This window comes from Lycorma delicatula, chromosome 4 (genome assembly GCF_047948215.1).
Source record: "Lycorma delicatula isolate Av1 chromosome 4, ASM4794821v1, whole genome shotgun sequence".
NCBI classification, from domain to species: Eukaryota; Metazoa; Arthropoda; class Insecta; order Hemiptera; family Fulgoridae; genus Lycorma; species Lycorma delicatula.
The window spans coordinates 154907493-154935050 of NC_134458.1; the positions used below are offsets into that span (position 1 = coordinate 154907493).

The 27558-nt window shown below is 29.8% G+C and overlaps 1 protein-coding gene and 1 long non-coding RNA gene across 4 annotated transcripts in view; one reads left to right on the forward strand and one right to left on the reverse strand.

The window, feature by feature from the left end:
* Window positions 1-27558, reverse strand: part of LOC142323991 (uncharacterized) — a 119161-nt gene that overhangs the window by 19481 nt on the left and 72122 nt on the right. For both annotated transcript variants that reach the window (XM_075364466.1, XM_075364467.1), the window contains exon 3: window positions 2776-2899. In XM_075364466.1, the coding sequence (XP_075220581.1) occupies window positions 2776-2899 (124 nt within the window). The remainder of the gene's footprint in view (window positions 1-2775; window positions 2900-27558) is intronic.
* Window positions 711-27558, forward strand: part of LOC142323992 (uncharacterized) — a 109551-nt gene continuing 82703 nt past the window's right edge. For both annotated transcript variants that reach the window (XR_012756193.1, XR_012756192.1), the window contains exon 1: window positions 711-1436. This is a non-coding gene — a long non-coding RNA (uncharacterized LOC142323992). The remainder of the gene's footprint in view (window positions 1437-27558) is intronic.

Here is a 27558-nt window from a genome sequence, read left to right on the forward strand (position 1 = left end):
AACGACGTCGTCCTGCTGCACAATAATGCGTGTACACAGGTTGCGGATCCGACACGTGATTTACTAAGAATATTTGGATGGGAAATTTACGATCACCCACCATGTAGTCCGGACTTAACTCCTTCTGATTAACTTTTTTTTTGGGAATTTGAAAGAATTTTTCAGTGGTAAGCAATTTGGGGGTGACGATGAACTTAAAAATGCTGTTAATTAGTGGATAAATGGACTGGCGGTAGAAGAATACGACGGGGGTAAACTGAAGCTGGTGTATCGATATGATAAATGTCTTAATTCATGTAGCAATTATATAGAGAAGGTATGTAGTTTAAGAGAAATAAAAAAAATATTTATAGTTTCCCGAATAAATTTTTTTACAATGAAACGGTCTTTACGTTAGAGATAACCTCTCGTATATACTAACAAATTAATCTGTCTTTATATAAAGTAATACTAAAGGGAACATTATAAACGAATCACTTTCAGATTACATGGTTACGGTTCTATGGTTTGTAATTCACAGATTCGATCGAATGGTATTCTAGAACAAATTCCATGTCATTTAAAATTACCTCTCGTAATTTTTAACTGTTATCACATTTATTCTTGTTAAACTAACAAAGGCTATTAAAATCATACCCTGTTTAAGTAGGGTACGTGTAAAATTCGTGGCTTAATCTGAAAAGTGCCCACCGGGCTGGTCTACTGGTTAACTCGTCACAAATCAGTTTTAACAAGATTTTCGAAGTCGAAGGTTCTGGTTCAAATTCTAGTAAACGTTAGTTGCTTTTATACTAGCAGTGGATATCGGTGTACTCCGATGGTTGGGGTTCAATTAACAACACGTCTCAGAAATGGACGGCAAAGTGTATGCAAGACTACACCTCACTTACATCATCCTTATCTCATTTGAGCTCATAAGGTTGAGGGGGGTTGCTTACTGTTCACTAGTTAACTAGTTAAACAGATTGCAACGTGCACGTTAGGAAAAAATGTTAAAAAAACAGGGAAAAATTCGGCTTTAATCACGAAGCATAAACCACGTAAGTGTTTATAGTAAAATAAGTATTACATTATGCATTTAGTAATAAAATAAATCTGCGGGTAATTGATAACGTATTGACGTGTTGTTTGTCATAAAACGTTTTTGTTTAAGTTTAAAAATAATAATTTTATACAATAATATTTTGATCTCAAACGACTGAAATTTAGTGAAAGTATGATTCCAAGTCGTAATTGAGGGTTGGCGATATGTAAATATGCTTGTCGGCGGGTTTTATTCAATGTTATCAACAAATACAATTTGTAGGTTAACTGCGAGTATTCGTAACGTCGATATTTGGCTTATGATACAGGTGCCAGTGTTAAGTTTGCGTAGTGGTTTATAGGTTTTCTGCGTGCATTATACGAAGTTAGCTGGTTTTTTTCATATATTTCATGTAAGTTTAAAATAACTACATTAAATATATAGATATAATGTTTTGAAATAGTGTAGTTACCTGAATTCACAGCACGTTATCATTGCTTAAATATCATAGAATAATTGTTAATTCTTGATGAATGTTTCCATAAACTGTGTAATTGTGATATGTACAAAAATTGTACCATATTTTAATAAGTTTTTTCTTATAGAACTGTTTTTACAATTTGTATTCTGTTAACCATCATAATGTATTAGTGACTATTATTATTGAAGTTTTTAACTTAATGTTATTGAATATTTGTTTTAAAATATGTAAAACTTTTTACAGAGTTTTTTTTTTGTATATGATGATTATGGAAAAAAATTTGGTTATGCTGATTTAAGTTTTAAGAGGTACTTGAAATGTTAAGATTTGAATGTCTTCTGAATATTTTGTATGATATTTTTCTTTGCTTACAAAAAAGCGAATTTTATAGGGTATTTATGTGACTTTTTGTTACTTTCTAGTGTTAAATATTTTATTGTTTTATTTTATTCTGAGTTATCCACTAATATAGAATTGTGCAATTTGATGTGTTAATTGTGCTAAGAACAAGATAACACCCAACAAATAAATAATTTGAATACATGCAAGAAAATTTAAATATTATAGAATTTGATCTAGTTGAACAGTATGACTGATAAATTTTGTAGAAAATGTAACTTTCATCTAAAATTCCATTAAAAATTAGGATAATTAATCAATGTGGTATTAAAAGTATTCATGAAATCACATTACTGCACTAAGTTACTGCAGTATTTAAAAGATAGTTTGTTTTCTCAAATAAATATTTAAAACTTCTCGCTACATGTTTTCTTTTTCCAAAACATGTGTTCCTTTGATCTCACTCACTTACTCAATGCCATATGTTTTCTCCCCACTCCTGTCCTGTTGAGATGAATTAGTTTTATTGCATCTTTCTTTGCTTGAATAAGGTGAAGTAATTTGTTACATGAGTGCATAAGTTATCTTAATTTGAACTGTATAGTAACCTTTAATTTTGATATAGTTTAGTAAATTAGTAAAGGCAGTTTTTTCTTTAATTCACAGCAGTGTTTTAATATTGAGTTTTTAATATATTTTTTTAGTATAGCAAAGGCAGTGTATTTTAATCTTTCTTCTTTAATTACATAAGCCATTGTTTCTTTAATGCTCCTGAAGTTTTTCTACAAACAAATGTAAAATATAATCAATAAATGATTAATAAATAAATCATAACTAATATTAAAAAAATAAATAAATAGATATCTACTGGAATTGGGAATGTTAAAAATTATAGCTTTTTATGTAGTATGAATTCAGTTTATTAACTTACCCTCTTGTTGGTGATGGAGTTGTCCTGCCACTAGATACGTTTGATGGAGTTCTGCTTCTGGATTTAACACCTCCTCCCACTGCTCCCCCTCCTCCACTACTTCCAGTGCTTGATCTACTGCGACCTATAAAAGAATATATTTTTTTGATTAGTGATGTGAAACTGTGATTTGTTTTCTAAGGAATTCCAATTTTTAATAATTACTTTTATGATATACTAGCTGACCCGGCAATGCTTCGTCATTTCTAGATTTGAGAGATATGTACATTAAATGAACATAAATGATAGTTTGATAAGACATTAAAAAACTGAATATTATGGAACTTCACAAAATTTAACCTTTCCCTTTTCCCCTTCTCTTCTTTCCTTTTCCCCTTCTTCCCTATTTTCCTTTTCCATTTTTTGCAAAAATATTTCTTTTCACGTAACTAATATATATTTAAATATGAGCCAAATTGGACCATAAATGAATTTTTCCAAATATCTCAACCCCAGTGCCATCTAGCGGGTCCTTTTTTTGCATTGGTATTTCTTGCCATGTAAGCACTGATCCCTATATAAACTGGATAGGGGATCCTGTGTATTGGAATTTTTAAATTTTGAAGTATAAACTAGCGCCACTAAATGAGCAGCAGAACTGGTAGAACTAAATAAAATGAAACAGCGCATACGCTGAGGTAAGTGTAAGAGTAGGGATACAATCATGTTTTAAATTTAAACTGATGCAGTAGAGGTGTTCTGATTTTGTATTTTGAATAAAGTGACTTACTTTTATTGCATTAAATAACAACTGATTGTGATTGTGATTAGGTGTAAATTGAAAATAAATTTGTGAGTAAAAATCATGTGGAAGTGTGTGTATTTTGTAAAGCAAAAGATACAAAATTGAACAATATTTATTTCTTTAAGTACAACGTAAGATTGAATAACAACCTAAGAATTGCAAAACTTGCATAATTATTGTGAATTCATAATAACTTGTTTTTCATAAATAATAAGAAATATCAATTAAATATATACAGCAGTTATAAAACTATTGTATAATTCAGTTAAAATTGATAACTGGAATAATTAAGACAAAAACAAATACTTAGAGGAAGGCTTGAACCTTGGTCACTTAAATGGTGAGCAGGCTTGCTACTAATCAATCTGTTGCAAGATTCAATGTAAGCTTCAATAATTGCTAGTATATAAACTATGCTGAAAACTTGAAGGTTATTTTTTGAAATTGGTTCAAAATATGTTGTAAGAAATTGGTTGGAAAAATTGAACATCTTTTATTATATTTTGGTTGCTCAAGTTGGCTTAAAAAAAGTTGTTCATATATTAGCTCTGTATAAATATTAGCTGTTTAATTACTTAAAAAAAATTCTGAAATTTTCTTCAATTGTTCATAAATTTCTGCTTGTGTTGCGAAAATGACCATTCTTTTGGTTATTTATTTTTTTTCATGTTTAGCCTTCGGGAATCACCATCAGGTATTACTTCAGAGGATGAATGAGGATGATATGTATGAGTGTAAATGAAATGTAGTCTTGTACAGTCTCAGGTCGACCACATTTCTGAGATGTGTGGGTTATTGAAACCCAACCACCAAAGAACACTGGTATCCACGATCTAGTATTCAAATCTGTATAACTATAGCTGCCTTTACTAAGACTTGAATGCTGGAACTCTCGACTTCCAAATCAGCTGATTTGGGATCTTTTGGTTATCTGAATTGAGTAAACTAAATGTTCCTGCCATCATGATTATAGTCACACAAGCGTATAATGACTTTATTTAGTTCCCAGCATCTCATTCTGCGGTACGAGTATGCTTCAATATTGAACACTTGATTGTATTTTATGCCATAAGGAACCCCTATCCAGTTATATAGAGATCAGTCCATGTAACACATATTCTGAATATTAGCCAAATTGGACCATAAATAAAATTTTTCAAAATATCTTGACCCCAACGCCACCTAGCGGGTCCATTTTTTTCAAAAAAATATTTCTTTTCATGTAATCAATATATATTCTGAATATGAGCCAAATTGGACCATAAATATAATTTTTCAAAATATCTCAATACCTAGTGGAACCAAACTAATTCAGAAACCTTCATGGGCACAACTCACCAATATTTCATCGCAGTCAGATGAATTGTATAGGAATGGATATGGGACAAACAAACCAGCAAACACTCATTTATAAGATTAATGAATAAGTTGTTTGTAACTTTTTTTACATATCTCTAAAAAGGTAACTGATTATAATTTGAAGAAAAGATTTTGATTCCTGGTAATTACTATTTGTTAGTTTTGATCAACTAAATATGATTTTTTATTTATTAAGAAAAGTTAATAAATGAGAAATAAAATAAATCAATTTTAATTTTAATTAATTTTTCTTATTAAATAAGAAAATAAAATAAATGAATTTAGTAAAACAAATGTAATTGTTTTATTAAATTAATTTGAGTTATTAGCATGCTTTAATAATTATTTTATTATATTTTTGATTGTTAATTGATTAATTGCTTATGTTATTTATTACAAAACTTTGTCATAAAAAAGAACCTCATTATGTTTCCATTGTCATTTTTAATAAGTTATTAATCCATTTTAAGATCTTCCCAAATACTTATTTGAACTAAAATTAAATTTTTTTTTTTTAAAGAACCAATATTTCTGTGTTGATGAGATTTTTTTAATGATAATAAAAAAACCTTACATTTTCTGTATTATTTTTTAATGTGTACAAATAGTATGCGTTCAGATAAATTTCATTAATGACTTCAAAATTGCTTCTTTTTTTTTTAACAAATATCTTCACATATTTGATATAGTATTGTATATATTTATTATCTTTATGTATTAATATCTATTTTAACGTATTTCTCCCTTTTTTTATTGAGTTGTGAATTCTGTAACACTGCTTTGATTAAGATTTCATCACAATTTCCTCTTGGAACCATTCATGATCTTCCATCAGCCAATTTCTCTCCTCTTCTAACATTCTTTTTTGCTGATTACTTCTCCTTGGGGCTGGACCTACTTTGACACAGCTCCAAAAATCAGAGGGGATTGACCCCTGTACTTCTGCCATCTTTGCACAGATAATTGTGGCCAAACCCAATTTGGTGACATTACTTGTCGCCACACCATCCTCTCCGTTCCAAGCCGTGAGAGGCTTTACCAGAGGTCGTCTTTAGACCCTCTAACTGATTACATCTCACAGTCATCAGCTAGGCCTCGGTCGGGATGCCACCGATATAAATGCCTCGGCAGACATTTGCATCAGTAAAATACATATCAAATCTCGCCTTCATGTAGGCCTCAAACGGACATCTTCACAACCAACCTAACATGATTCCCTCAAACTAACTGACCGAAACCGCGGAAGCGCGAACCCTGCGCGTAGTACAGATTTGATAGCACCGTTAGTGATTGTGAATGCCTCAGAACAAATTTAAAGTTAAATCATTGCTACACTGATTTAAAATCAGTACACTGAAATCAGTGCTACAATCAAAATTATGTCTTACGCAACTTAGAAATTCAGACCTTTCTTTCTTTTTCCTGTTTAGCCTCCGGTTAGATAATTCTTCAGAGGATGAATGAGGATGATATGTATGAGTGTAAATGAAGTGTATAGTCTTGTACATTCTCAGTTCGACCATTCCTGAGATGTGTGGTTAATTGAAACCCAACCACTAAAGAACACCGGTATCCACGATCTAGTATTCAAATCCTTGTAAAAATAACTGGCTTTACTAGGACTTGAACGCTGTAACTCTCGACTTCCAAATCAGCTGATTTGGGAAGACGCGTTAACCACTAGACCAACCCGGTGGGTTAGAAATTCAGACCTACACCCAAATAAGTCGACCAAATTAGGTCACCTAACAAGGGAAACGCAACCTCATTCCGGTCCGCGCAGAAGCCGGGGACAAACCCTGCACTCTATCCGGTCCCATCATGGTGTACTCGTGGCACTACCAAGTCACGATCAGGACCAAATCATGGGTTAACATACCCCGGCAGTGCGGCCATCCCCACCAGCGGGAGCCCCAAATCGAATCACAAACAATACCAATATAACCGTGGCACGATGCCAATGCGCCTACCTCCAACCAATCCAATGCCTAAGCTGGAACCCTAGCCACCCGGGATCCTACCACGGTCGATTACTTCGATTAAACTCCCACTGCAGACCTGGGCGCGGAGAAAACCAGCCACTATAGAGCACTCCTCGCGGATTATTCAGTTATAACGAGATCCAGAAAGGAATGTATTCTCTCACGTTCCTTAAGAGCTCGCGAACGTTCGGCCTCTTATCGGGGATAGGCGTAGAGGACGTGGTCCACTGTATCATCAGTCCCGCAATCCGGGCATTGACTCGAATCCACCAAACGAAACCTAGCCGAACTCACCCGAAAGGCACCATGTCCGGAGAGAAACTGTGTGATATACCGATTGGGGGAGACCCAAATCAGACACTATAGGAAATATACCATGCGTGTAGCAACCTGTGGGGGATTTGTCCCACCTGACCTGCCAAGACGCAAGGCCCCGTCTTTAATCTTCTGTTTTCGTTCTGACGTTAATAGGTTATTTACCTTGGAAATGTAGCGTTCCTTACGCTCATTAACCAAGATATCTATTTGTTTGACTCCGGCTATAACACAGTCTGCCTCCCGTGAGACTGTTTTATAACCGCCTATAACAGCCAGCAAGAGGAATCTCTGGGCCCGCAGCAAAATGTCTGCGCAATACCTAAAAGCCATGCGGTGAGCCGAGACAGGCGCAGCATACAGCATAATAGCTTCGCTGACAAATTTGTAAAGGACACGCATGGTACGGTAATTCAACCCCCAATCGGGATGAATGACTACGGATTCCATAAAAAACATCAGCGGCCTTTTTTGTTACCTACTGTAGATGTTCCCTGAACCGAAAATTCACATCAAGAAAACACACCCACGTATTTTTGAGTCGTAACGTACCGAACGGGGAGACCAGCCATCCGAACCCGGATTCGTCAGGAAGCAGCCATACGGCCCTTAAGTAACATCATTGTGGTTTTCTCTGGGCCGAAAATCATCTTATGTTGGAGACTCCACAGTCGGAGTGTCTCACAAGCACGAGCAGCTCGGAACTCAACCTCGTTACGCGAATCCCCTTCAATCAGTAGCAGCGCGTCGTCAGCATAAGCGACGACACGACAACCACATGGCAACCTTAAACGCAACATCGAATCCAATTCTATCATCCAAAGAAGGAGACTCAAAACACTGCCCTGAGGGGATCCTTTATTTAAGGTCTTACGAACATCCGAGCCGCCATCACGCAGGGAAACGGTCCGATGGCTGAAATAACTTAAAGCATTTCCGAGTTCATTTCGTGTACACTTACGCTTCTGCATCTGAATCAGGGCAGAGGGCCATCATAAGTTGTTAAATACTCCGGATATGTCCAGAAAAATTCCTAATACATATTTACATGGACAAGAGGAAGCTATATCCATCACCTTTAGTATGGCATCCTCAGTGCTCTTGCCCGGTTGTAAACCATACTGGTTGTCCATTAGCAAATGATCAGTGGCAATCTAACATTAATATGCAAATATAGAACCTTCTCAAAAAACTTGCCAATCACGTTAGTGGACAGTAAGAAGAACTAACAGTAGGATCTTTTTTGCCACCTTTGAACAACAACACCAAGTCTCCATCTTCCAACACGCTGGAAAGTGGCCGGCAAATAGCAGCCTATTATATATTCTACTAAGGACTACTGAAAGCGCTCGGACGAGGAGCTCCACTGTGATACAATCATATCCAGGGGCCTTGTGCCGTGCCATACTTCAGATCACCTGGCATGTTTCCACCTCGTGATCTCAGAAGATTGTAAGTTGGTCTCGAAAATCGCGATTTCCCACCTGACACGCCAGTGGTATGAAACCTCACCCACTATAGTGTCATCCGAGAGCAAATCATTCAACAAAATATTAAGGACATGGTCCTTATCAATTACCAAACCCTCGTGGGTTGACAAAGCTGACAAGAGGACATCTTTCCTGCACTTATGTCCAAGGGTCATTGTCTATACACAACGTCCCAAACACCTTGATTCCCTTGCTCCTGAATGAAGGAGCGCTAGGAATTACGCTTGGAGGAACTAATGCTATGAAAGTACCTAGCCCTCGTTCTGTGGTAATTTTACAGTTAAGTCACAAATATATGATAAGACTTAATGAATTTTAAATTTATAAAAAAACTTTTTGTAAAAGTTTCCAGTCATTAGAACATTGAACAGTTAGCCTCTCCCTTAAAGCTTTTTCATTGGTAGCAATATCTTTTTGATTGATTTGTGCTACCTTCATGTTTTTTTAGGTAAGTTTTATTTATCCAACCTATTTAAGTGATGAACATTTAAGTTGTGGTGGATTATCTTAAATCACTGAAGGTTACAGTGGTTTAGGTTTTACTTTTACATTTTGTTACACATTGTGTCTTTATAAAAGAACTCGTTAGTTTCAAATATTATTTAAACAGCATCATATTTAAAGTATTACGTACATGAGCATATATTCTGAAATTTGTTTTAGTGTTTAATACACTTTGATATGTTCACCATGTGTTTTCCTGCACATGTCCATACAGTAATCCAGCTCTTCCCACACACTTGCCAGCATGATGGATGTTGCTGCCACAACAGTCTTCTCCTGTAGGTGACTGATGTCACAGATTTTCTCAGAATAAACAATCTTAGGGAATATCATCTGAAGATTGAAGGGTGTTAACTGAGGTAGAACACTTAGGGCCTTGATTATGTTCAGTTAACCAGTTTCTACAGATAACTGAATCTAAATAATATCAAATGCAGTTTCACAAACAGTTGTTGGCATTTATTAGTGGTTAGTGACCACAGCATTCAATATTGCTTAAAAATTCAAAAATAACCAAATTAATCATTTTTGGGATTTATTTTATAATATACTAAGAGTAAAATAACCATTTCAATTAATAAATTAAAAAAAGTGTAATTACTCAATAAAGCAAAAATCACTACTGTTCACAGTAAAAATATAAGAAATTTTAGTAATACTTTACGTGATAAATTTTAAAACATCACAGATACTAAACAAAGGATTTATAACATCATTAAAAAAAGTATATAAATTATATATTTGTCTAGTTTATAAAAAAGATGATTTTCTTATTCTGATAAATAAATTTTGTATAATAAATAATAAATTTTATATACATCACGTTATGAATGGATAAATGAACTTCTGAAAACAATGATTACCACTGTTACCATTTAATTATAAATTATTATCATTTGTTTGGATGGATCAAGGGAAAAGTGCTGTCAGTATGTTGTGATGTCACTATCGTGTGGGTAAACCTAATTTAGGAGTAGTAGGTTTGGGTATACAGGTATCTTAGCCTCTATTTTGTATTTTTTTTCCAACCCCAGCTAGTTTACTGTAGAATCACCTCCTAGTGCGCTCCCAATTAAAAGAAGTGTGTGTCTGCTCTGCTGATTGCTTACTACATTGTATTGCATATGAATGGTGGATGATGTTACTCATCTGAGGATGAAGTTTATGGAAAGGGAAAGATAGAGAAGTGGATGATTAACTCATTAACTCACAGAGGGAATGCCTTGATCAAGTAGTTGGCACCTTGCCCAGGATCTTAAACTTATAGCCACAAGTATATTAAATCATAGATACAAATACATTTGTCGGTATTTTAATCATCGTGTTACATGTAGTTCATTTTTCTTATCTCGTTATGGTGTGAAAACTTTGTAATTACATAATTAATTTACAAATCAATTATAATTTTAATGCTAAAAAGTTAAAAAAAAAGTTTAATTTATCGTCATTGACCTTGCACTTGTTAAATGAGTTCAGTTGCATTATTTGTTTATGAGAACTGATCTTTTGCATTTCATAAAATTATAGAATTCATAGTGTTATTTATTTACCCAAATATGAAATACTTTTATAAGATACAGAAATAAACTATGTAGATGTTTCATAAAAATTGAACTGATGTAAAATTTATAAATATAAGACTATAATTGAAATTAGCGTAAACTTAAAATTAAATTATTTACTCAGTAACACATCTTATTTCAATAATTGTCAGTAATGTTTACTCGCACAGGATTAATGAACTTAACAAAATACATTTCTGAAAAAAAAAAAAAATTATTTTGTATAATATATTCCCTAATATTCAGCCTTTAGAAACCACAGAATATATTTATAAAATAATTTTAACTTCTGAGTTAAAAAATCTTGTATAAAATAAAATGTTGTCAACATTAGTCACCCTTGAAGCATTTTTGTCATTTTTTTCTAATCTCTGAACTGCTGAAGACAATTTATTAAACGGCTGTTGACCCAAAATATTATTGCTTCTTATAAATTTTTGTACTCTGTACTGTGACTAGTTTTATGATGAGTTTCATGGCCATGTACATATGTTTTTTTGTAAATTTTTTTCTTAAATGAACATTGTCTTTCATTAACTATTGTATTTGAAGTAAGGTAATTCAGCAAGTAAATTACATTTAAGAAATTAAGAAATCATTTTGTATTAAATTTCATATTTTTTAAAACACTGACTATCTTGATTTATTTCTCCACATTACCTCATATATTTTGACATTTTTCATATCTGTTAGTCAACTTTAAAATCCCCACTATAGTCATCTATCATCAGTTCATTTTACCAGTTTTTCTATAAAATTAAATTTTTTATTACTTTTAAAATACCAGCAATTCTTTTAGCTTAAAAAAAAGTTAGATCATTCAGAGTAGGGCTAGACTGTAGAGAGAATTATCAAACCTTCCACCCAAAATTTCCCTGCAAAGCTTAGGTTGCTTACCTGGTGATGTACAATCAAAATAGTCAAAGCTTTCAATATTGTAGGTAATACTATTTTATTGATAACATTTATGGTAGATCACATCTATGGTAGATCAGATGAAAACTGCAGTTACTCTCAAGATTCAAAGTAAAATATGTTAGTTGAAGATTCATATAAACTTTAAAAACAACAATTTAGGTTTTTCTCTTTCTGTGTTTGGTGGTTAAATTGTTGTTTTCTGAATATATTTTATATCCTTGTAGCTAGATGACTTTATCTTACACAAATTTTTACATTTTAGGAAAAATGTATTTACATTAAATTTAGTGGTCTTGATTCTGTACTTATATTATATATATAATATAAGTTGTATAAAGACCATCATTCAATTTTTCACATCCTTTATTTTAGGGTTATGTTTTTCTCTTACCAATTTCAGTGCAGAATTTAATTCATGAGAATACTGAATTGAATTAATGGAAAATGGAACTTAGGAAAAATTTATCAAAACCAGATTAAATGAACTTATCTTCCATTTTTGTAATCAACTGCATAGAAAGGCATTTTTTATTTTCCTCTTATGAAATGAATGGATTCTATTTCGGTCTACAGTATTCAGAAATTGTCATGTAATTTGAAGATAACTTATGTACGGGTAGTTTCCATGCATGTCAGAACACTGGCTACAGGTGATTTTCCTCATGCGGCTTATCATTAATCCACATACCAAATACCAAATTTAAAATTGTAACTACATTTCCTTACAGCCTGATGATTGCGCAACACCTGCAGTATTTCAGGGTATGATATCCTTGAAATTGAAAGCATGAACTAAAGTTAAATTAGCTGAAGCTCTCCATTTATTTAACTGGTTCTTGTTGATCATCCAAGTTAAACTAAATTGTGTGTTAGCATTCTGTTAACCTTTATTGTTGGTTAATGATCATAGAAAAAAATAATTTTGTAACAGAAAGATTTGGTAGTATATTTATATCCAGATTCTATACTTGTTGAGCAACGGAAAACAAAATGAGGATGAGTGCTGTTTTACCCCTTGGACCATTAAAAAACTCAAGGGGATAGTTGAATTTGTGCTAAAGTTTTTTTTTAGGAATTCAAATGTGTGTAACTAAAATATTATATTAATTTTAATAAAAAAATAAATCTCGGATGAATCAACAAAAATCTTATAGTTCATCCTCAAAAGATTCTACAATAAAATGAGGCTTTTAAATAATGTATTTTGCACATTCCAAAATAAATACAAGATAATTTTATTTTTGCAGTAAAAACTATTTATTTTTAGTTCTTGAGAAAAGTGTAAAAATATTAGTGTGCATTTATGTGAATGTGATTCATGATTACCTGATTAAGAGTTAGGATGGATTATGTATTTATTATTTTTGTGCTGTTGTGTGTTTGTTGAATTGTTTAATTAATCATTTTTTTATTTCATTTGTTACTATTTTTGTCACGTTTTTGGTGAGATATTTATTCTAAAACAGGGCATCAGCTAGTAAAAGTTTAGAGAATTGCCCTAATGAATGCTAACAGGATATGTGAACATCCAGCAGGATAAATACGCAGTTTATATTTCTTTCTTTGATAAGAATACTCGTTAGTTCACTTACTTCAATAAGTTGAATGTGGATTGCCACAGAAGTGTCCTTGGTCCTTTGGTTTTGTATTGTTTATTAATTATTTCCCACAAAATCTTAATTTATTGACTTTCTTTGTTGGTAGCAAAACTTTATCTTTGTGTGAAGATAAATTAAAAAAAAAAAAACTTGAAAATTCTGTATCAAAAAATTATTTACTGGGTGGATTGTAGCCATCTATCTTTAAATAAGACGTAACATTGTAAATCACGCGAGTAGAATTCCCATTAATGGTAACTCTATAGCATATCTGTTGCTCTTAAAGTGAAGTTTCTAGATGTTTATTAGATGAAAAATCCTCTTGGATACTTGAAAAGTATACTAAAAATAATTCTTGAAAAGTATAATAAAATTTTGATATTTAATTTCCTGTAGTTTTTGAAACATTCCTTTAATACAATTACGGATGATATATTGAAAATTAATAACAGTGCTCCAACTCTTGATTATAAAAACCAGATTTCTTTTCATTTATAATGGAGGTATATGTCATAGCAAACAATGTATAGTATTAATGTAATGTAACATTCTGAGTTCATTTTACAGATATTCTCAAATTTATACAATTTTTCATAGACTTTGGTAATATCAGTGGAATTTTATTATAAAGATTACATCACTATAGTAACACCGATAATTATATAAAATATTATAATATTTTGTTATTTGCAGGTGATATAAAATTTTACAGGTTTATTAGTATAGATAACATTATGATGCAGAAAAATTATGAAATGATTTAGATAAGATTATTTATCTTTCATCCTTTTCTGTCAAATATTTTTTACTAAGAATTTTTATATTTTTCTTAATTATACTTTTAATACTGCATAACTTTTAAGGTAAAAATGTAATTTGATCATGAGCATCAAATTGGACCCAAATGTTTTGACTGAACATTTTGATGTTTTTCAGAATTGTACTCTAAATATTGCATAATCAAGTCATTAATAGTTAAAAATCCTGTGGCGAATTTGTAATAAAAATCTATCATGGGCAAAGCTGGGAAAGTTATGTAAACCTTTGCAGCTTTTTTATATAAAAATATAGATGATAAACATACCTTACTGTATTTAACATTTTTTAACTGTGTTGTTTTTTCATTTAAATTTCAACGAATATGTTCTGATGAAGCAAAAATCTCTTTGTGATGCGCTAAATGTTGAGGATAATAAAAAAAAAATTATAAATTAGGAAATATATATCATCTGTTTGAAAGCATATCTTTAGTTTGTAAACATCCATCCACTGTGTATACAGATATTAAAAGTTTTTTGCACTAATATCCAGTAGCTGTAAATTTATATTTATTCAGTCAAAGTTTGTTTTATTATTTTTTTATTTTCAAATTCTCACAGGTTATTTTTATCATTTCCACATTATTTTGTAGAAAACTCTTTTTACAGAAACAGAAACATAATGGCTAGTTTTAAAGTAGTGTCACAAAGTGTAAATCAGTTTTATTTAATCTTATGGCTCTAAGATTTCGTCTTTCAACTAGGATGTTTTTGTTTGAACATTTATTGATCTCTTTAATATTAAACAATCTTTATTAAAAGAAAAAAAAATTTCCTGCCAGTTGTTTCCTGTTTTAATATTTAACATTTTTATCTCCTTAGGCTTGTTTTATCTGTTTGGTCAAATTTTGTATTTAAATGTTACGGTTTACATAATAATTTAATTTGAATTTTACCTTTTATGCTAAACTATAATTAATTGTATCCTTGTTTGAGTAATAAAGTAACATTACACCTTGCTAACCTCATTAACTCTGAGGTAATACAACATTGGAAATCAAAGAAAAAAACTATTATGGTGCATACAATTGCCCTCATATATTGATGAGTAATTTAAATTGCTATATAAATATACTTACAAAAGGTTAGTTTAGCCGTTGTTTTTTTAACCTAATTACAAATTTAAGTATTTAGCTATTTTATTTTTCATAAAAAGTTAGAAGTTACTGATTTATTCTTATTTTACACATACACATCTATATTGTAAACCCGTCTTTAATTATCATAAATTGTGATTTATGATATTTAATCCTTGCTGTAAGTAACCCCCACACTTTATATACATATATAAAAGCTGCAAAGTGTTGCATGACTTTGCTGGCTATGGCAAGAAAGTCACGATTATCAAAATAGATTTAAGCATCAAAATTCCCAAATTTCTTTTAAAAGATTCTTGATTTAAGGAGTTACCTTGCTCTGTGAGGAAAATTTAGGAAAAAAATTGTTTTTAAAAGAACTGTTCCCTAAGAAAAAGAGATTCATTTAAAAGAAAGTTGTTTAATAATATTGAGAAAATTAAGTATAACTTTTATGAAAGAAATAAAAAAAATGCTTCTCATTTTGTGTCCAGAATATATTGTAGGTACCAAAGCCACTTTAATCTTAATAGCCCATTAAGTGAAGAAAAAAAAATTTTTTAAGTAATAAAAATTAAAGGCATAAAACAAAAAAAAACAAGAATGGAATATATATTTTTTAGTGGTGGGAAAAAAATTTAAGAAAACGTTTTCTAAAAATATTTATATGTAGTTTATGCTGAACAGATTTGTTTAAGTAAAGTTTTCTCAAAATCTAACACCCCCTTTTATAGAAGGTAAAACAAGAAAAAGAAATTTTCAAAAAAAAGAAAAAACTTTTCTGTATTTTAGGTCCCTATAATTTACAAAAATTGTAGACCTTTTCTTATAGTTTATATATGAAGTTATAGTGAACTTATAGTTTATTATATAAAGTTTAGTTTATTATATAGTTTATTATATATATGAACTTATAGTTTATTATATAATCTTTCAAAATTTTTTTAAAATATTTAAACCAAAAGGTGATAAAATAAAACAACAAAAAATTAAATTTAAATAATTTAAAGAGGGAGATTGAGCTTTTTGGATTATTTATGTATCCATTGTAAATATCAAATTTACCTCTTTTTATAATAAAAGTTAAGAAATTGTCGGTGTTATTTCAGTCCACAAGCCTTTTTTACTTTCTCTTCCACGTAGTTGTACTGTACAGCTATAAAGTACATTATATAATGAAAATAATGGGATAAAATTTTATGTTGGGGTTTTACAGATCTTGATGTTTTATGACTTCTTATAACAAAAAAACACACAATTTAGGATTTAGAAATTCCACTTGGATATATGTCTGTACGCATACCTGTGGGTTGGCTCTTTTTAGCTTGATATCTCTAAACTGGAAGTCTGATTTGGCTGAAATTTGGAAGAATGATTTCTGTATATATGGTATTGATGCCATTTAAGTTCGATCACAGTCAAATATGGATCTTATGAGTTCCTTGTCTCAAATGATAAGAAAATTTTTTCATATAATTTAATGCCCCTTAGGTAGCTAAGGTACTTTCTGATGGTTTTTAGTTTTATTCAAATTCCAATAAAGGTGTGTGAACAAAATTTTTTTCTTTTTTGTAATTTTTGGACGTGGTCATTCTTGTCCTAATTAGATGATTCTATTACATTAATATGTTTCTTTGTCTGTATATTTGGGGAATTTCATTCAGGGATAAAAAGCCAAACTTTCTTTTGTCATTTATCTTTTTGTTCGTTATCTTCAGACTGGTTTAACCGATTTTTATGAAGGTTTGTACTAAGATGTGTGAATATGGATCATTGATGCCATTTAAGTATCATTACAAGTGATCAAGAAGAAGAGCGATTTTTATTTTGCCAGTGACTGTAACTAGAATAGCTGTATTAAAGAGTATGTTGTGATTATGTCAAAAATGCGGTATCAAGTTTTTTTGGAAATTTTCACATTTTAGGGTTCAACTGGTTCATCTACACCAAAAAAACATATGTATGTGACAAGTGTCTCACACTGCTTTTGGCCTTACATCTCAGTATTGATCCCACTGATTTTCCTCAATTTTGGCCCAAATATTTTTATTTCTACATATGGGGGCATTGATCATTTTTTCTTAAAAATTCATTAATTGGGTGGCGCCATGTCGTGAAAAAACCAATTTTGATTTTCTTCAGAGGCATTTTAGGGAAAACTTTATTAAAACAAATTTGTTACCTACAATGCACATATAAATAATTAATTTTTTTTTAAAATCAACCCCCTCTTAAAATTGAAATTTATGTTTTTTGTTATTTTGCTCTATCTCTCTTCCGATTAAATATTTTTCAAAATTTTTTGAAAGTTTATACTTCATATATAAATAAAGATATCTAAAAATGTCTACAATTTTTTTAAATTTTAGACTTCAGGCCTAAAATGCAGAAAAGTTTTTGAAAATTTCCTTTTTGTAGTTTTAGAAACTTGTTTATTGAAGGAACTGTTAGATTTTGAGAAAACTTTACTTAAGAAAATATGTTAAGCTTAACCTCTATGAATATTTTTATAAAAGTCTTTTTGAATTTATAATCAATCACCTCTAAAAAATATACATTGTTTTTTTTTAAATTTTTTAGCTCTTAACTCTTATAATTCTTATTATTAAAAATTTTTGTTATGTTTTTTCTTTACTTAAAGGGCTTTTAAAATTAAAAAAAGATTTGGTATCTATATTATATTCTGGACCCAATATGAGGAGCAATTTTTTTCATTAATTTCATAAAAGTTATGTTTTATTTTTTTCAATATTTTTTGTTATTGTTTTAAAAAAAATGTAATTATTTTATTATAAAAATAAAAGTCAAACCCTTAATGTTGTTGCAAAAATTTTTACATGATTAATATCTCTTCGAAGGTTTATATTCCTTTGGTTTGTGTTGTATCTTACCACTAAATTAAAATTCACTAAAATAAAATGGCAAGGGAATAAAACTGTTGTCTTTACAGTAATCTGTAAAGGGTGAAGGTAGAGTTACATTACTCTTTGCTCACTTTTTTCTGTCGAATTTATATATTTACAAATATATAATTTTCTGTCTAAAATAGCTATTTCTTTAAAACTGGTACATAAGTAAAAACCATTTAAAAAAATACAAAATTAGGTGACAAAAATGAGATCACATTAATTATTATTTGATAGGTCATATTTTTTAAATTCTTTTTTAGACATTTTACTCTGACTTAATGTTGAATTTGATTAAAAAGTCGTAAAAAGAAATGGTATTCATCTTCAAAGAAATTCCAACAATGAAATAAATTTTATAGGTTCACGGGAAAGTGATAAGGGAAGAAAACATTGGCTTAATAGGACTACCCTTAACTTTTTTGTTTATGAATCGACATTAAATTTCAAATTCGTCAGCATAGTTAGAACTCGATAAGTATTATTATTGTCAGTTAAACAAATAAAGACCTAGATTTGCTTTAAAATGATCCTATTAATCATTTCATTTTTGAGTATTTTAGTTTTAAATTTATTCCAAAAATATCTACTTGTTATTTATAATTATGGAGGTTTAAATAAATTGTATTATAATTTTATGCCTAATTTTACTTATTTGGCTGCTTAAATATTTTTTTTTTGAAGGCACAAAGGATTTAAATTAAATATATCTTTATTCATATGTATCTTTATTTAAATAGTAAAATAATTACTTTTGAATTTTACATTAATATTATTTGATTTCTTTAAGTTTTTATGTCTTTATGTACTTAGTGTTATTATTTTAATTAAATATCTTGAATAGGATTTTTTTATAATTTTCATGTAACAAATTTATTCTATCTTTGCTCATATCTCTTTAAAGTTTAAATAAGATTAAAGATCTCTGAAACTGCTTTTATTTTATTATCTCAGAAATTCATTTTTTTAATGTTTTGAAATATAATAATACAGGTGTAATGGTTTTCAGATTTCTGATAAAGACCTTTTATGTATATGTTAAGAAACGTATAAGATTCCACCAAAAAAAACTTTATCAATATTCAACAGTAATATTCTTAGCATTTTGTCAAAACGTTTGTTAAATTTTAAATCATTTAAACTCAATTTATATGCCCACTAGGATTTACATCATTTAGTATAATAGTACGAGTAAATGTTTGGTTTTCTACGACAAATTGAAAAAGAAGGTTGCTGCATCTGTATGCTGTTTCTTTTTTTTTTGAAAAACATTTTCAAAATTTTTTCTTTTTCATCACAGATAAAAATTTAGAATGCAGTTTTAATTTTTTTATATAGTTTTTCCTTATATACAGTGTCCCAGGAGGAACATGGTCCCCTATTTTGTGCTTTATCAATAAAAATTTATATCTTGTGAATGGATTGAGGTATTTTAGTGTGTGTCGAATAACATCTATAATATATAATTTTAAAATTTTACCTTTGTAAATTTGTACCTAATTCCAAAATCTTGGCTGTTAAAATAGTTTAACATTAATAGTCTCGTAAATATTAGTTTTATCGAGTTATGTTTTATTAGATAAGATATTAAGCCTTTTATTTGTAAACATCTCACTTGGTTGGTGTATTGGTAAAATCATTGTTGCATATCAATTGTTTAACAGCTGATTTTTGAAGTCGAAGGTTCTGAGGTTCAAATCCTAGTAAAGGTAAGCTACTTTTATATGGATTTGAGTACTAGGCAATGGATACAGGTGTACTTTGGTGCTTGGGGCTCAATTAACCGTATGTCTCAGGAATGATTGGCCTAGGTCTGTACAAGATCCAGGCCTTATTTGTAAGTCATACATATCATATTCATCTTATTGGGCAACAAGGTTGCTTATTGTTCACAAATAGAACAGATTGCAACATACATATTAGGAGTAGAAAAAATATATTAAGAACAGATCGAGATATTTAAATGATATCAGGTATACTTGTACCCAATAACATCATCTACAAAATAAATAAGTTTGAAAATTCCAAAATGACGGCGATTGAAGTTTTTTAATCATAAATAAATATTGATTTTTTCTAATAATATTTTTATTATAATATGTTTTATTTTAAATAAAACCTTTTATTGCAAACAAAATATCACCTGTTTTGTTCAAATAGTTGATAAACAGCTGAGATATAGCTGAAGTTGTTTAAGTAGATCGCAAAAAATATGCATGAAAACAGACACAAAATTGACAGATTGCATGTGTGTGTATATATATAATTTTTATTATTATGGTAAGATTATAATTATAATTGTATCAGTTTTTAGTAAAAAATAAAAAATATATATTTACACACTATATGATAAAAAAATGTTGATCAAGAAGTTAATATATATATATATATATATATATATATATATATATATATATATATATTATATATTTATATGTATACCGGGTGGCTGAATATTTTGGTTTAAATAGTCAGAATTTATTTACTTTCTGATAGTTTTAAAACGTGTATCACATGAGATCATATATCCCATTTAAAATTTTTGAGCTGCCCCCAACCACCCTGAAGGCTCTAAATTGGTGCTTACTGAGTTAGCCTCTCTTATCAGAGAAAATCTCCAAAGAGAGAATCGGGATACCTCAAATAACAACAAAAATTAAAGGGGAGCATACAACCGTAGTTCTAGCTATCTGAAATAAACTCATTGTTGGCCGCCATTTTTGATAGGGTGATCAGAATTTATTTTTAATTGTATAACTTTTCTCGTTTCATCTAGCCCTTTAAAATGATATATTAAATGAAGATCGGTCACATTTAAAATTTTTAAGTTTCCCCCCGCCGACGAAAATCAAAAAGAGTGAAATACGTTTATTGATGTAGCCTGTCGGTACAAGGAAGAATACCGGAAAACGCATCCAGTTATCTCAATAATAAAAAATAATAGAGGGGTGTAAGTTACTTTTCAGCCGTCTGGTGTATGCATACACACCGGATGGCTGAAAAAAAAATGTAGAGGGTATACTGAAATGAAACGACTAGCACTAGATAGGGAATCTTGGAGAGCTGCATCAAACCAGTCAAATGACTGAAGACAAAAAAAAAAAGTTTTAATACTAGTGCAATGGTGAAACTTATTTTTAATAAAAATTTATTAAAATTAAAAAAAAAGGCTGAAAGTAACTAAAAAGAACGATAGTTCCAGCGTTCAAGTCCTAGTAAAGGCAGTTACTTTTGTACGGATTTGAATACTAGATTGTGGGTACCGTTGTTTTTGGTGGTTGGGTTTCAATTAACCACACATCTCAGGAATGGTCGAACTGAGACTGTACAAGACTACACTTCATTTACACTTACACTAATCATGCTCATTCATTCTGAAGTAATACCTGAACGGTAATTCCCGGAGGCTAAACAGGAAAAAGAAAGGTGATTGTATACACAGAGTATTCCGGAAGGTATTCGCCGAACTTCAGCAACTGATTCAGGACACCAAAATGAGCAAAAAATTTCATATCGACATAAGTTCTATTTTGCTTTGTTTTCCTTCGGGACGCCATTTTGTGATTTTCAACAAAAAAAAAATATTTCTCAGGAACGGGTAAACCTACTATAATTAAATTTGGGAAATCTAAGACTAGTGCCTTGTTCTGTAAAATAAAATAAATCTTGAAAACGTCACCTTCAAAAATTTCAAAATGGCAGCCATCTTAATTTTTTAATCTTTAATATCTTTGTAATTATTTGTTTGATAAAATTTTTACTCCTACGAAATTTATTAAGCATTTTATTTTGAACAAAATGACACCTCATTTATAAAAATCCGTTGACAAACAATGGAGTTATTGCAGATTATTGCAGACAATTAACCCCTACACTTGCGCACCGTAATGTAAGGTGATAATCTTTTCCCTGTTTTTATTTCCTCCACTAAATGCAATATATATTATTAATAATAGATAATAATAGTATATTAATAAAAATAAATTAATAATAATGAAATTGATAGAACATTAAAATGAGAAATTAAAAAAATCTGAATGTAATTTTTTTTTTTATTGATTGCAGCTGGGAATCTAAATATTGATTTCTTTTTAAAGAAGTCGCGCTAGGAAGAAGATTTTAAACAATAATATATGTATGTTGTAATCGGAGATATTATAAATAAAAATTATTAGGTAACATGATTTCTTTTTATTCTTCATTGCAAAAATTTAGCCCCTCTCCTAGCGTTCGCGCTATACAATTTGAGAAATTTCGGGATTATTCTGGAGCATTTTCTTCTTAATCTATATACATTATCATAATCAGCGACTGGTTTTGATCGGTTAATTGTCTTAATATTAGTTATAAGACGTCGCACAGGTGTGTTTTCGATAGGTTAGTAGCTGGCTATGACATAAGGGATGTTGTTGTAACATTTAGGGTTCATATTAGGAAGCCCTTAGGAAATATTAATAGGTAATAGATATTAATAGGTCACATTAATAGGTAACTAAGGTATTAGATATCTCGAGATTTGTATTTATTATTATACACATGATTATTATATATTCTATTTTTATTATATAATATTTGAAGTTAATTTAATATAAATAATTAAAAATATGTTGAAGAGTTTTCTTCAACATACGCTTATGGAAAGAAATACGCTGTAAATAAGCGATTTAGTTAGGAAAAATGAAACAAAACTCATTCAATCAAATAGAAACTTAAATCTCTTTGTTAATAATATTTAAGTTATTTAAAACGACCTGGATTATCTGGTATTCTGGGTTCCAGATTTTTTCCGGAAGGGAATCTACATTATAATTACTAAAAAAAATTACATTCGAAAATTATTTAAAATTTATTTCCTTAAATTTTTCCCCTCCCTGAAGCCTTTAACCAAAATTTATCCATCTATATATTGTATGTGTAAAAAATGTCCTCACCGACTGAATCATCAGTACACAGCTCAATCCGCTTAATCTTGGTAGGTGAATTTGAAGGGCACTTTGTTTTTATGACGCCGATAGAAAGGATTATGAAAAACTACGTCTATAAGAGGGGTAAACTATGATCGCCTCATCCATCCCCAACATTTCCCTAAAAGTATTTTTTTTTTGGGAGGGGGCATTGTGTTATTATTTTGCTTAGGAAGACAAAAAAAAATCGTTTAAAAAATAAGCAGTAGGTAAAAAGATTGTTTATTTCGATTTCTGGGGATGGGAGAGAATTTGGGGGCAAACGTTTTTTAAAAAATGGCAAGATAAACATTTATGAATGTACTGAGCTTTATATAAAGTAGAGTTATGTTTACAAAATTTTTAGAACATTGACCCATAGATAGTATCTTCCCCATCCTCTTGTGATAATTTGTCTCCAAATTTTTGGCAACAAATTTTCCCATATAAATGAGCCTTTGTACAAAATTTTATCAAAATCGGTTTATCCACCCAAAAATTATTAAGCTTCAAACACGCCAACACACGTATCTCCCCCCCCCCAACTTGTTTTAGTTTTTTAGGGTCCCTGGGATATGAAACATCGAGAAATGCAAAAAATCCATACCCTATTTTTTGACTAATTACCATACTTATCTTCCTTCTTGCAGTATAGCTCTAGAGCTGTGATGCTTGGAAAGTAACAAATTCGACTTTTAAGGATAAAAATAAATTTTTAAAAAAGTCGCATAAATTTTGTATTAATTATGTAAAAATTGTGTAACAAATTATGAAATTTCCAACGTGTCACTTTGGCTATTTAGCAAACAATTTTTTCATTTTTGTTTAGAATTCATTTCACAAAAATTTCATTAGAAAAAAAATCAAAATTTTTTGTTCTTTATTTGTTTCGGTTTCTACGAATAAATCATGTTAGCATGAGACGAACAGATTTAAGTCTGCACACTCCATAATACGGTACTAAATTTTTTCAATCAAGCGGGTCGTACGATGTAATTCAAAAAGAAGATTTTGTTTTCTTTTTTGATGCTTACTTTAAAGTAATTTATTACTTTAGAGTAATGAATACAGTTAATTTTGAGAAGGCTGTAATATTTTTTCTTTAAAAAGAATACGCTTCTTTAAATTCATGTTTAAATTAGTTAGTCTATGGGTAGGATTAAATATTTGCATTGTTATTAATACGAAGGAAGTTTTGTTAAGAAAATTAATTCAACATTTATTTCTTTTCGTTTTGTGTGATAAATACATAATTCGCTCTTCTGCTCGGATGGTTTTTGTAAAAGACATGAAATTTAACTGCGTGCAGTTAGTTTTCCCATTGGAAATTTATCTTTAATAGTAGTCATTTTATTTAATTTCACCATTTCATATTTTAAAATAAATTCATATTTATATTTTCCCTCAGATAATATTTTATCGTTGTAGGCCTACCTTATCGCTTTTTTAAGGGCACCTGGTACCTTGTATCTCGGTAATGTTATTGTTTCTAACTTTAAGACCCATTATCTCAGGACACAATAGAAATTCAGCAGGAAAATTTAAGGTCTTTATTTTAACTACTGAGTTTTTTATATTTTTACAACAAAAGGTTTTTCACACAATTTTTATTCAATTTTCCTATTTTTTGAAGCTAATATTTTGCACAAAAAGTTATGTGTCTTAGAAAATATAAATCATCAGGTCTTAAAAAACACTCAAGCATACACAAACACATTGTAAAAATGTCATTTTTCCACTTTAAGCGGTTCATGAGATAACGGTTCTTCTATTTAAAAAAATGCAAATTTCGGAAAAAGATTAAAATGTCATTTACAGCAGGTCAACATCCCAGCACCATATTCTGCATCGTCTGAGTTTTCTTCCTCATCTTTATATTTTGGTCGAGTACTTTTTCTGTTTTTCTTATTTCCATGCTAATAAACTATTTTTGTTTCCTTATCAGAATTTTTATTCGATGATAGCCCATGATGTTCCGCGGACAAAGCCCATATGAAGGATTTTCATCTGTCGAGATGTTATGAAAATAAATAATCCATATTGGACGCTTCATGATTTTTTTACTATGTGTATTTTTTATTATAGCAACATCATAGTAGCCCTGAATTTCATTGATAAGTTTATCTGTTAATTGACCCTTTCCTGAAATTTTTTTACCATTTTCTAACGAAACATTCTTCAAGTCTACCCGGAGAGTTCGCAATCGTGAGCCCATCGGCTTCTGAATATGACCAAAATTGACAACATTTTCCTGTATAAACACTAAATTCCCCTTTCATAATAACTAGACAGTGCAAAAAAAAAACAAATAATTAAAAAAAATTCAAACTTCAGATTTTTCAGTGATTAGTGGTTAACAAAAAAATCAATTTTGCCACTAAAAAAATTATTTTTTCTTATTTTATTGTTTTATATACATAAAATAACATTTGAAATAAGTAAAAATAATTAAAAAATACAAGGTACCAGGTGCCCTAAGCATTAAAGTTTAAAATTATGCGAAAATTAGATTTTACTAGTGCTTTTTTAAATACTATTATTGATCGGCTCATTAATTGATTTAATCATTTAAATTAAAGACAATTCTTTTGCTTTGTGCGATATTTTGTTCTCTCGTTACGTTCCAGTTGTTGTTTAGTTCCATTTCAGGCGTCCCTTGTACGAGTATGCTAATTTTACATTTCAGTGGGATCTTATTCTGTCCTTCTTTCGTCATATTTCACAACTATAAGACCTGATCTTAATTTCTTAAGTTTGTGAATAATAATTTGAAGGAAGGTTAAGTTTGTAAAAAATTAGAAATTAGATTTACACGTGCGCGCGCGCACATACATACAACACACTTTTGTTTTTAAAAAAAAGGAAAACGCGTTATAGAACAAATGAATTACATCGATTACGTTAGATATTCACTATACAAGCAGTTAGATATTCACTCCCTGCGCCAGGTGTCTTTTACAACTGTAAATATTTTGTAAAAAGGATCGTTGTTCCCGATTTGACAATACCATAAGAATTTCGCATAACTTTCCAAGTGATGTCACTCGGTTTCGCGATATCTTTTAACAGACCATTCACATCATTTCGATCCTTTGAGATATGAGCACCCGTATCAAGATCTACGAAATAGTAATTGTGATTTTTAAATGCGTAAATTCAGTTCCTCTATCACATTTAATCCGATAATATCGTCCGTCGATCCTTCCTTTCAATTCTCCTTAAAACATCCGTACTGAATAAACATGAATGTTATGTTAAATAATTGGCATCGTTCCAATTGTAAAATGTGAGCCCCTATATTTCTATTATGACGGGTTCACAGTAAGTTACACAGATTTTTTCATTTACAGAATCATAAGTTACAGATTTTTAGTCTTGAGATTGAAAACCGATTAATATCATCCTAAAATGGTGGGATATTATTGTATATACTTAAGGGTGACATTCGTTATCGAAACGTAAAATTCGGAATGTCAAAAGTAATAATAGAAAAGTACCGATCATCAATCCGTTTAAAAAAAAATTGAAACCCATTTAAAGTTGAACATTTTTATTTAAAATTATTTTTTACAGAACCAATATTAGTCTCTAGATGTGATTTAAAATTTAAAGAACCTCAGTTTTCTTGTATATTCATCTTTAACATGTAGAAATAATGAGTTAATATAATTTTTATTAAGGCCTTTCTATTGTTATTTATTTGTACTAATTTTATTTATAGCTTATATTATCTTTACATGCTTGCTTTACTATTATTTCGTTTATTTATTATGTATTAATATGGACTTATGGACTTTAACCACTTGTAATTATTTTTTTTTTAATTTTATTGTTGTTTTTTATTAATATTATTAATAATAATTACAATTTTGTATTTCGCGATGTTGCTCTAATCAAGGTTTTATTACGGTTTCTCGTGGTTCACCCATGCAAACAGCTTTTTTATCCTTATAAATAATCTATGTATAATAATGTACTGATCCATATTTATGTATGTATAATATTTACTTATATATTGACTGGATTAAATATTCTATTAATAATATTTGATAAATATCGATTTAATGTATGATTTTTTGACCAAACTTTGCGGAAGTTTAATCGATTGCATTTATTTCATAAGATTTTGTTTTTATTTACCTATGTCCACTCGTGAAAATGATTAAAATTTTACTATCTGTGCAAAAAATATGCACACTTGAGCTTGAGGCTTTATAAAAATAAAATCGTTCCTCAGATTTAAAAAAAAAAAATTGCGTCATTTTCATATATTATTATTGTACGTTTGATGATATAAATCTTTATTTTTTAATAGTTTTTAAAAAAATATTTTATTACAGTTAGAAAGATAAAAGGTATCGTTTTTTTGAACTTTTTGTTTAGTACATTGACTTCAATCGCTTGTTAATAATAAAGCATTTTACCAATCGCGTTAAAAGTTTTACAAAAGCGAGCCCATTGTATTACGTTATCACCTACAACATTTCAGACCTTATTTTAAACTGTTTTTTGAGTTTTTATTAGATTC